This window comes from Poeciliopsis prolifica, unplaced genomic scaffold, assembly GCF_027474105.1.
Source record: "Poeciliopsis prolifica strain line A6 unplaced genomic scaffold, Auburn_PproV2 SCAFFOLD030, whole genome shotgun sequence".
Taxonomy (NCBI): Eukaryota; Metazoa; Chordata; class Actinopteri; order Cyprinodontiformes; family Poeciliidae; genus Poeciliopsis; species Poeciliopsis prolifica.
Genome location: NW_026562405.1, coordinates 823,430 through 835,917, shown reverse-complemented (window position 1 = coordinate 835,917; position 12,488 = coordinate 823,430). Strand labels below are relative to the sequence as shown.

At 34.8% G+C, this 12,488-nt stretch overlaps 1 protein-coding gene across 2 annotated transcripts; it reads right to left on the bottom strand.

Annotated features, from left to right (window-relative positions):
• Positions 1-91: 91 nt before the first annotated feature.
• agtrap (angiotensin II receptor-associated protein) lies at positions 92-10,064 on the bottom strand. Of its 2 annotated transcripts, XR_008607266.1 has the most exons (6): positions 9,823-10,064; positions 9,204-9,238; positions 8,888-8,996; positions 7,322-7,517; positions 3,825-3,968; positions 2,659-2,744 (listed from the first exon to the last, which is right to left on the bottom strand). XR_008607266.1 is itself a non-coding variant. In XM_055050015.1 (5 exons), exons 1-5 carry the CDS (start codon positions 9,847-9,849, stop codon positions 2,620-2,622), a joined length of 492 nt encoding a protein of 163 aa, XP_054905990.1. In that variant the 5' UTR covers positions 9,850-10,064; the 3' UTR covers positions 92-2,619. The 2 variants fall into 2 exon arrangements, 1 of the variants encoding a protein (XP_054905990.1); XM_055050015.1 differs by lacking the exon at positions 3,825-3,968 and having other exon boundaries at positions 92-2,744.
• Between the last annotated feature and the right edge of the window lie 2,424 nt (positions 10,065-12,488).

The window sequence follows — 12,488 nt, the reverse complement described above, 5'->3', positions numbered from 1 at the left end:
AGATGAAGACTGGAGGCTGTTATTAAAGCAACTATGCTAAACGAGACTACTATTTTTCTTTCACACATTTTTGACATCTGAGGAAGTTTTGTAGCTTTACTTTAATGCAGGTGAGTTAGTAAGTGTAAGACAGAAGGAGAGCAAAGAGTGTGTTTGTTACTTTGTCCTCCATTCATGCTTCCCCCAGAGGTCTGGGGAAGCAGAGCAATTTACAAACAGGTGACAAGATTCTTACCCATAAACCCATAGAGTTTCTAAACCTTGTACAGAAAATCAGGAAAAAAAATCTTTAGGGTAACATTACAGTCGATGGACACTGTATCTTGTAATGCATTGAGGAATTCTTACTTTTTTTTTAGAGGTGTGATGAACGTGAACTTATATCGTTAGTAAAATTTTCACATTCAAATTCTGTTAACAATAAATTCATGCTTCTTATAATTCCCCTCAGTATCGCCATTATTTCCATGCCAGCTGTGTCAGCCTCAGAATAGCTTTAAAAAGAAAATTACTTCAGAGTGAAGGTGTTCTGGTTCTCCTAGGAGACAGAATGTGAAAAGCATTTACCACAACAAAAACACACCGATAAATGTGCTGTCTGGCAGTATAAATAAAAAGGCAAACAACAAAAATGTTTCTGAGAGCAGAAGGGTAAGGGGAAACAGATATGCGACAAAGGAAGAAAAAAATGAAACAAGCATTTGCCAAGATGTAACTCGCTTCAGTAGCAAACTGCAAACTGTGACTAAACTCCAAACAGAGATCTAAATCACAGCTGCTGAAAATTCATTTGAGACTATATTGTACTTCGTTATTCAACTTTTAAAAGAAAATGGCTAAATTGTTTTATTTTGAGAACTCAAAAACTAACAAAAACAATGTGATCAACGTTCGACAAAATATTCAGTCAGAGAACAGATACAGATAAAAAAAAAATCATGGTGCAATAAATTAACTGTGTGTTACAAAACAAAATGTTGAAGAATCCAGCAGGTACAGATTGTTCAGATTGCTCTGTAAATAGTATACTAAACATTGCCATGTTGTAAAATGAACCAGGTCCTTAAAGATTTCTTCTGTTTTTCTCTCATCGTAACACTTATTTTGATTTCATTTAAGAAAAATTTTATCCAAATAAACTTTGCTCAAATTGTATGCAAACCTTAAGTAGGCTGAAAGATTTCAAAGAATATTGCTGACATCAATCTGTACTGCAATAAACCCATTTTTAAGGTTTCATAAAGCCACATCCAACCACATCAAAAGCAGTGATCCACAAATTGAGAAAACAGGAACAACACTGTTTGGAACAGTGTTGAGCTTTTCCCTCATGGCTGCTCTACTAAAGTTATTTCAAGGGTTCATCAGTTTCTCACCCATGCAGCATAAAAATAACCAAGAACATTTAAAGTGCTGCTGTCATCTGCCTCAGTTGAGGTCATTGCCTATCAATACATTACTTTATTTCACATAATGTTTCATGATTTAAAACATGGAGGGTGACAGGCAAAACAGAAGAAATGTTTAACATTTTTTCACAGGGGTAAAACTGCATGTAGAAGTAAAGAAGTGAGATAACTATTTGTGTTCTCAGATACAGTTGAAATGTTGTGGTAAAATGTATTTTCACACAGATACTGCAGTTACTTTAGACAGACATGTTAAAAAAGGTTTGACCCAGTTTAGCTGAGCACTGACAGTTTCACACACCTAAAACATGATCAGCAGAGTTACATCCCCATTCTGAGGCATACCTCAGGTTGGCAACAAAAAAAACCTCTGACAGATATAAAAACTGAAAGAAAAACAAAAATCTGATCAACAGTACATAAAACACACTTTGAATGAAAAAAAAAAATTCTTGAACATGAGTCTATATGACACCATTTATTATTTGTGGGCAAATTCACATAGTAATTGGTATTCTAAGATGAAGTGCCATTTTATGACAGCATTTTGAAAGCAGGTTAGAAACCCTTCACTTTAAAAAGAATAAGTGAAAGATCAACAAGACTGTTATCGAGTCAGCGTGGTGTTTAAAATTGATAATTGTGTTCGAACCATCACACCAATGATATTTGGTCATTTTTACATGATGTGTTTATAAGAAAACACATAATGGTGCATTTTCTTATTAGCTAAACATATACAAAACTGTACCCATCTGTGAAGAGACTAATATCTCATCTATATGAAAACTTATTTCAATTCAGTATTGACTATCAAGTCTTGAATGTACATTTTAAAAAATCCAAAGAAGTGTCTGTAAGCCTATGTATGTTTTGTTTTTTTACATGTTTTCATGCATCAGAAAAGTTTTGACTGCACATCAAAAACTTACTTATTTATAAAAGAATGAGAAACCTGCGTCTAAGCATCACTGTAAACCATTGCTTGTTGTTCGATTGTATTCTTCTGTGACACTGAAGTAGAAATCTTTCAGAACCTCAGCTTAAAATGTAATGTCATATATTTCACTATAAAACCCAAACAGATTGTTTCAGTTGTCTTCGCTGAGTGACCTCACGATACTATTTCAAATTGATTTTAAAGGACTTTATAACTGCATTTAAAAAGTGAGAAACAAAACCAGACTGCATTTTTAATAATGTACTTTTCTCAATAAGTGCGGACTCCTGGTTTAGAGTCCTTTGCCTGGTTGAAGGAATTTGTTTCACTTGAAGGTTCATCCTGCTGGTCGATGGACTGATAGGCATCTCTATTTCGAGATACAGAAGGGAAACCTGCAGAGAAACATCAAAAACACAGACTTACATTATGAAATGCAGCATTTTAATCACACCTTGAAGCCATACAGCTTTATGAAAGCCATATATATTTATTCTACTTGTTTTTCCTCCATTACCCTGAAAAATCAAGCTGTCACAGGAATGTTAGTCAGGCACAGATTCATCCCATATTTTCAAGTTATCCCTCCTTTCAGAACTGTTTGATAAAATGTGTGTACTGCAGTTATTTTGAGAAAGGTAACCACTTCAGTAAGTTCTGGCTTGAGATTTTGTATTGTAGCAGTGCGTCTCTAGTAAGTCATATAATTTGGTTTTCAGTGGAAACAGCTTCACAGGTTCTTTATATCAGATGTTAACATGCTTTACAGTGACTTCTGGAAAGGCACACGATTTTATGTGACGCTTTGCAAGTGAAAGCATTAGCTCCACCATGGCCAGAATACCAATGATGTTACTTGTACATTTAAATGCTAATTAAATAAGAAGTTTTTTTTTTTTTTTTTTATTTCAGAGGAATAGTATGGAATAAGAAGACTGGACATGCATCTCATGTGAATAAAATATTTGTATATATATAAATTAGACCTTGGTTAACCTTAATTCTGTCCCATTTTAGAAACTGCAATGTCATTGTGCACTGATTAAATACACAAAGTACCCAGAGATAAATGAGGTATCTGGAGACTGGAATTTCAGATAAAAGATGCACAACATGCAAACTTGAATACACGATGAACAACAATTAAAAAAAATATAAATACAGCATGTAAACCACAAGGCATGCAAGTATGGGATGTTAATGAGGAGCTACTGATGATGAAAATTGATTGATCAGACTAGACTCACAGACATACATGACTACATAGTTAAGCACAAAAAGTCCAAATAGCAGTACTAAAATTAAAAAGAAATGCAACAATTAAACAAAAGGAAAACCCTGCACTTTTCTTTTGTGTCCTTGAGCAGGTGAGAAAAGACAAAAGATATTATATATATTGCAAAGAGTCTCAAAAATATAAACATTTTTGGAACTGTAAAGTCTCTTGTGTCCTGTCAGTCTATTAGTTATCTTACTTCTTGGGTGAAAGGATATGGAATAGGATGATTTGGAAAGAGAAATGGTAGAAAAGGAAGAAGCCTGGGCTCAGAAGCGACGGCCAAAAAAGGTACTGTCTGCACTGTCCGTTGTGCACCGACTGTCCACAGAGGTCTCTAAGTCTGAGAGGGAAGAAATTAGTGGCAAAAAGATGAGAGAGAAAACATAGATGATGAAAACATGTAAAAAAAAAACTGGTGTGACAGAGAAACAAATAACATGCAAGAAAACAAAACAGCCACATTCAGGCTGACAAACTACAAAATACATCTGAAGGAATTAAATTTACAAAGCTAGATGTAAGATTTTATCGATTTTTTCCCCCTCTAATTAGTCAGTGATGTTTGAAAAAGAATGCATGTTTCAACAGAGAGGTTATTGTTTTCTTTGTGCTTGACTGTTTTTTCTAGAGATAAAAAACCCCCAACATTTGCGTGTTTTAGCCAGTCGGAAATACAGCTAAAACCAAAAATCTGAGCTTCAATGTACTGCAAAGACAATGTACACATGAAGAACAAACTAGAAGATTAGATTAATTTGTAAAAAAAAATGGGTCATTGGAAGTAGATGCACATAAAGCTTCTCTGTATTTCAGTTCATTAAAAATAAATTGACTTAAGTGGTCTGTCTTGAAGTGCAAGTTAATAAATCTTCAAATTCCCTATTGGGGGAAAAAAAAAAAGAACAAGGACAGCATCTCCTCCCGCTTAATATAAGGATGAATTTATAATATTGGTGTACGTGAGAATGGCAGCAGTTTTTGTGGTTTTTAAATACTTCTTCAATTGGAGGATAGACATTTTATTTCACAGTGAGTTTCTGACTAAAGAATCAAAGCAGGACACTAAATATAATTTCAAAGCAAACAAGTCATTGGGTTCTTAAAATCTTGGAGACCGAAGTATGTCTAGAGAATTCAAAACCTAGAAAATCCATTCTAATCTGTCTGGAGCCGACCTGATGTTTCTAGTGTCTTAAATGCTACACAACAAGTGTGTTTGCTAAAAACATGATAGCTACAGAATGATCAAGGGACATCAGGCTTATTCTCACACAAAAACTCTATGACAGGAAATAACTTTGGTATGAGGAAAAAATATATCAAAACATCCATCTGCAGTACCCTCTCCAGACATTTAATCTTTGGAGGGTCAGAAGAGGTCTGGTGCCCATCTCCAACAGTTATTAGTTCAGAGGTGGGGCATACACATTGGACAGGTCACCAGTCCATCAGAGGGCAATGTAGACAAACACATAGACACACATCTACCAACTAGAGGCAGAGAATTAACATATTACTGGGAGAAAATCAAAGTACCTGCAGGGATGCACATGCAGGGAGAACATACAAGCTCCACAGAAAAAAAATAATAATCCAGCTGAGATGTTAACTCAGGCCCTTATTTCTCGATAGGGAACAAAACCTCGCAGTGTTGGCACCTGATAGATAACACATTTCAAAGGGAAGACCTTTCACAGGAGTACAATCCAAAGACAAATTAAGACATGTAATATTACCACAGCTCCCCAGTAAGCATAAGGACACTGAAATGAGTGATGTGAAGTCCAGACACATGCCTTTAGAAAATCAACATGCAATAAAACACATTTCACACAATCAGATCAGTTATTTCCAAGATTGAGCAGCTTACAATCTTTCCCCCCTGCAAGTAACATGAGATGCGTTTGCTCTGATTTTGTGCTGGCTGCTCTCTTTGATGGGAAGCAACAGCAGCAACCTGTTTCATAAACACAATGTAAAAATTAACCTGAAATTTATTTTAACAATTACTTTTAATTGCATCTGAGCAGCAAAAGCATTTAGTGTACAAGCTACTACATGTGTTCTTGATAATACCTTTCTAATCTCATTTATGTATTTATACAAAATAAAGAAAAAAGCAGAAACCTAAAAACTTATTACGACTGGTTATGCAAATGGAATCAACTTTTAAGAAATTCTCACTTTCAAAAGTTTAACAATATTGTTTTGGCACAAGGACTTTTTAAACTATTTGAAGCACCCAACCCCATGAGTCACTGTAATCCCATTTTGCAGCTCTTTTAGGCTGTAAACACAAAGCTCATTTTCGCTCATAAAAACATTCACACACTAATGACGCATTCATTATCTTGCTGAAATACTTTTTAGCACTCAATGGATAAAGCTGCTTTATACTTTCCTCAAACTGCCACCCCGCTTGCCTACACAGTTTATGTGTTTGGTCAGAGCAGAAAATGGACACTTTTATTGGACCGTCAGTTTGAGGCCAAATTAGTGACAGTTCAAATTTTTTGAATTTATTAAGAAATAAAAAGATGAACTTAATGTGCAATCAAAATTCAGAGATCGCCGGCAGCCCAATTCAGCAATCCATTTCCCATCACCCCATTGTCTGGTTTCCATCACGGTCAGTTGTGTAAAGCCCGCAATGCAATCAGACAGCAATTAAACTGCTCACTGTCAGAGTGTAACATTAGCTGCTTTCATCAGTCACAACAAAGTCTAATGAATGTTCCCTGCTGTGCAAAGTAAAACCATAAAGAGACCAGATTCATCAATATTCAATTATCTCTCCCAGAGCAAAGAGATATGTTTCATCAACTGCCGTTTTGAGTTGCATCGAAAAACAATTAGCGCCGCACAACCCCGACCTCCTGGTTTGTTCTTTTATTACCATTTTTTCTGTTCCACTTCTCATCAGGAAAAACATGAAAGCACTCCAGTCAGGAAAGATTAAATATTTTTAATAAATAAAACTACTAGACATATGTGAAATCCAAGGATTTTCATATCCATCGTGCCTTAGTGAGTTTTAAAATAAAACGGCTCATAGCTGAATGGTTTAGGCTAACAAATCAATGGCTCCAAGTAATGGATTTGAAAAATGTGTCTTCCGTCTCACCAGCAGTTACTCGTCCGTTTCTTTGTCAGAGAAAAGAAACTAATTAACTCAATACTCATAATGACAAATCTTTTTCTGTGAATCAGGACTGATCTATATATGTTCAGAATATAGACAGTTAATTTCACCCTCTGTGACGGCTTTAGCATGTTTGTCCATGAAGTACAATCCCATGTTAAAAGTGACTCAAATTTATGAGCAACTCGTGGGGAGGGGGCTTTTGGCCGAGTTGGCTACCTCAGTGCAAAGAAAAAAGGTCATGCGACTGTAACTAATAAGTAAGATGTGGAGTCATTTACTGGTTGTTTGAAACAAAGTTTTCCCAGAAAGAGCAGTTTTCAGTTGAACAGAGCAAAAGTAAATGGATAATAATAAAAAAAGTAAAATGGTGAATAAAAAAGGTAAATTGGTATTAGAAGAGTTGGAGTTGTTTAGAATTTGAACCAGTACAAAAATTCCAAATATGTTTAGAGGCATTTAAAATTCAGTTATTGTCAAATGGTTTCTCATTTTTTACTCTCAAAGGTCTGCAAGCTCATTCAGTCAGCATATTTAACTTTGGTTCTTACCAAAGTTGACGTTGTAATCTCCTCCTCGTTCACGGTACATTTGGTAGACAAAGAAACAAGTAACAGGTTTAAGCAGCAGGTTGAGGATAGCCATGCCTGCGGAAAAGCTCCTTTCGGCCACAAGCTCCATCCGTGGATAAAAGATCCCAAAATGGATAATGTCGGTCAGTATCGTGATAGCCATTCCCACAAGAAACTGGAACAACAGGATGAAAAAAATAGAGAACAGAACAGGTCAATGGAGTAGCTCTTCAAAAGTAAAGATCTCAAAATAACTGAAAACACAAAGCCAGTGTCATATTCTGATCTTAAGCAAATGAACACCAATATATATATATATGCGACTGGAAAGTAGTTCAGTAATTTGTAAACTAACAGAAGCATCTTGTTGTCTATTTTCTGAGCAACAGAGAGTTGGTATACACTCTGTCGAACTTTAAAACTGGGTGGCATGCTCTACTATCCAAGTCTTGGTGAATAAATTAAATATAAGTTTAATTCTTGATTAAATAAATAATAGCCTACCACTTTTTGTTGATTCTGAATGAAATCAGCTGAAATGGGGGAACCATTTGATGAACTATTAGCCTTCAACCACAGTAAAGAATGTTTTCACTTTTCTACAAACTCAGCAATCCTCACTTTAAATACAGAAAACCCGTAAAGTAGCATTTTAAAAGACAAGAAATTAATAACTGGGTCTCTGATTAAATAAATGACCTTGACTTTGCAGAATAAGGGCTCAGGTTAAAAGTTTCTTGCTCATCAGTTTTCCTTCTTAAAGATGCATTCAAGGTACAACTAGTTCCATTTCAGTTGCAAAAAAGTTTCAAAAGTTCTGCTAAGAGTTCACAGAATTAAAACTTTGCCATATTAAGAGGATAGAAAATCTTTTCTTGGTTTTAGTAACCTAAAACCCAATAGAGACAGACTTTGAATGTAGATTTGACCAATTAGATTCTCACATTTCAAAATTTATTTCTGATTCATTCACAGAGAAACACATTTTTACTTAGAACAGCTTAGGTAAAATAATGGAAAAAATATCCCTTTGTTAGAAAAGAAATATCTTCTGCTTGAACTTTTACTTACACCAATTCAGCTTAGTTTGTAGAATAAACACTGCATTTGTATCCAGTTCTCCAGAGACCAGAAGATAATTTTGTTTGGGAAAATGAAACATCTAATCATGCTTTAAGTTTAAAAATCTATAATTTATTTGTCCTTTTTGTTACATAATTGTCAAAAAACACCAGAGAAAGTGTATAATGTGAAGAGGCAACATACGGTATAAGGACAGTTACAACTTAGTTTGAAAAGAAAAACTAAATTAACAGTTCAACAAGAGAACATTAGAAGATATTCAAAGAATATTTTCTCCTTCAGTTGTATTGAATTGGAAATGATCAGACATTCAAAGACAAGGGAAGGATATATTTTTTAGAGAGATATTCACAGAACCCCTGAGCATCCACCGGTTAGTTTGGATATGTCGGGTCTATTGTTAGACTTCTGCATGTGTCACATGATAGTAAGACAACTTTTAGAAGAAGAAAAAATAGTCACCATGAGAACAGCATCAATGGAGTCCCTCTGTGCAATCGCCCACACTCCAACTGCTAAAACACTGAAGTTCCCCCATGCATAAGAGGAGGTAAAGAAGGTCATGGTGCCCCTGAAACAATAGACTATTTTTAAAATATATAAGTCACAAAAGATTATAATTTGACATACTCTCAGGGAGTTATTTATACACAAATAAGTGCGGTATGTGTAAAAGTTAGGCTAAGACAAAAGAGAATGTGTGCCTATGTGTGCTCAGACTAGAGAAATTCCTCAGATGTATGACAAAAAAAAAAAAAAAAAAAGAGCTCACACTCACCACACGGTGAGCAACCAGTGTGCCAGCACTATTGCCTGGAACAAAGAAGAACATCCTTAAGATTTTCACCTTTTTTAGGCTTTTGGCTTATTTCAAAAATATTTAATAAGGAAGAAAACAACACATTAATTGAGAATAAAAGAAAAATTACATGCAGGCTTTTTTCAGCTATGATAAGCAGGAAATTCCACAACTAAATGGGAAGTGTGTGATCAGTTGTATCTGAATGGATTCAGAAACATTGTTTTCCCATGTTTAATCATCTTGGACCAAATAAGAAAGAGATGATGAGATTAGAATTTCTGATCTTGAAAGCGTTATTTTTGTCATAGTTTTTTCTGTTATGACTTGTGCCAATGCTAAATACAAGGAAGTGACAAAAATTGACTACATATTTGCCAACTGTGAGAATCTATAATGCCTTTATCCTCAACACAATTCTTGTCTGTCTTAACAAAATTCCTGGCTCTGTGTTTCTTAATCAGGGGAAGTTGGTTAGAATTACCAAAGAGAACCGTGACACATAAAATTTAACGTTAGTCGTTGCTTAAAACTAGTCCAAACACAACCTTTGAGATTTTTTTTTAAATAAACCGTCGACAACAATTGACAAACTCACCTTTAAGTTTATTGCAGGGATATCCATAATAATGTTGAGTTTTTTTGTTTTGTTTTGTTTTTATCAAAAGCAGCACCTCCCCGCTTTATTGTTCAGTGTTTCAACTTGTTGAAAGGCCACATGAAAAATGCTGCAGTTGTTCCTCTTTCTAAAAGTTCTGTGCAAACTCCTCCTCCGCTTTAACTCAACTTACAAACACAAACCATGTGACAGCAGCCTGACTGCTTCCCATGTGATCTCCTCCCCTCTTCCTGTTCCTGCTGCTTCCACTACAGATCCCAGGAGAATCCACTTCAGTCACAGCTCCACTTGTGTCTCTTAAAGAGGTTTGCCATGATTGATCAGGAATCTAGCATGTCGGTTTCCCAATTAAAATGGCAAATAGGAACATGTATATTTCTTTGCTATGCAATGCTTTACATCACAATTTTTGACCTCAGAACATAGCAATATTCAAACTAAATATCTTTTAATTTTTATGGATACATTTATATATATGTATATATGTTTAAATCTTTTTTTTTCTTTTTGACAAAGTCTGGTGTAATCTTGTTGTTTAACTGCAGACTTGAAGGAAATTAAATGCAGAAAGCAAAACGCTGGAGGGGTGCTTATACCAAGGACTATAATCGTTGATGTGGTTCAGGTTTGCTAATTAGGTGATGAAACCTGGCGTGAAAGCAAATCAGGAACCAACTCAGCTGAATGTACCACGGTTCATATCTACAAAATGCAATAGAAAACAAAACTACTTTAATGGTTTATGCCAAACTGGCTTCTAAAATGCAGATAAATATTTTAACCTATTTATAGTGCAAAAAACATAAGTAAACTAAGCAAATGCTTTTTATTGAAATTTGAAGCTACAAATCAACAGCAAGTGGCACATTTGTGGGTAAGGAAAGGAAAAGATGGTTTTAAACATTCCCCAAGGTCAAACACATATTTCTAGACGCAAACAATTCTGAAGCTGAATCATCAAAATATTGATATTACAAATAACTTTTTGAAATGCCATAAGTGATAATATATATTCCTAGTGTCATGAGTTGACATTTTGCATATCATATATAGCTTGTTGGATCATGCCTCTTTGTCACCTGACATAAATGAAAGCACAAAATGTGCTAAAGGTCACAAAGAAATTGAAGAACAGATGAGAAAGACAGGAAGGAAACATGGATTTATTGCAACTGCTTTTGCCATTTCAACATTTATAACATATCCTTGAATGATAATCATTTGTAACATTTGTAACCCTGGAAAATACTTCAGTCTAAATCATTCCATTGTGACTCTGGCTGTACTATATTAAGTGTCGTGTTTAGATGGAAATCTTTCTCTCTGGTCTCAACTAAATTTCTACCTCTTCAAGCTTTTCTGATAGGAGTACCCTGTGCTCATCTGCATCCATCTTCCATTAATTTTGTCCCTGTTGAACAAAACACGATGGTCCGAGTTTTAGGAGTGACAAACAAATAGTTATCCAGTCAGCAAAATCTCCCACTTGATTGAAGAATCTCCGCAACTCATCCAGAGTTATATAGAGTCTCGTGGTTGCTGGTTAATTGCATAGATTAACAACCATGTGTTGGTAGGCTTGTAGGCTTGCCATAGTCTTTCCACTTTTGTATGATGAACTGATCAATGTTCGTGAGTTATTTAAATCTTAGGAAATTGGTTTCCCAACATAACTATTCTTTAAGTTTCAACACAGCTGATCTTTTTGCCGTTCTTTGATCTTCTTGCTGTTTGTTCTTTCATAAATCTTAATACATTATCATGCCACACTTTTCACACGATGTACTGCATATTTAAAGAAAATAAAAATCATGCATTATTCCCCTTGTTTTTTACAATTACCAAAGGGATGAATAATGATCATGCTAGATGAACAGTCAAATAATTATCTCCATCTCTTAGATGGACAAATGAGTGAACCAAAAGTCCATTGTTGAGTCTAGAAAATAATTGTATGGTTTTCAAACAAAATGATAAAGTCAGAACCTGCATTTTAAAAATCATCCCAAAATTAACCTATTAGCAATCTTAAGATGGTAGGGTATTCTGGTTTGAAATATTGTTGGACAAAAAGTCACATATATCAACATAAAGTCCTAAATTACATTAAAATAATTCAATATTTTGTTTTAGAAGAGTAAATGCAAATTAACATCAAGTTTTTTATTTTCTTGATAAAACTGATGATTCTTTTCTAATAGTCATTGCCAGAATCTGAAGAAGTTGCCAGAATTCAGGTCTGTATATAACCTGCTATGGAGTTTGAATTGATATAAAATGTACTCTTCACCGCTTTCATTAAAACATCAAATCCTTTGTGAGCAACCTTTTTCATCTTCAGATTTTAGCAGGCTCTCACAAGTGCTGCTCTGAAACAGGATATACTCTGGCTCTCTGTGTTTTCATCATAGTGTTTTACTGGGATGTATTCACTCAACACACCCACTGCATTATTTAAAGTGTTATGCTAAAATCATGCTAAAGTTAGATTAATGGAGCAGCAGCATCTGTAAGTAGACATAAATCGGGTTTTAAAGCATCTCTAAAAAGGTTCATTCCTTAGGAGTAAAAGTCTGCAGTGACAATAGAAATAGTTTCTTCAACTATGAAAAAGTGAAGTTCAAATTAAATTGGTTTTGTAAAGC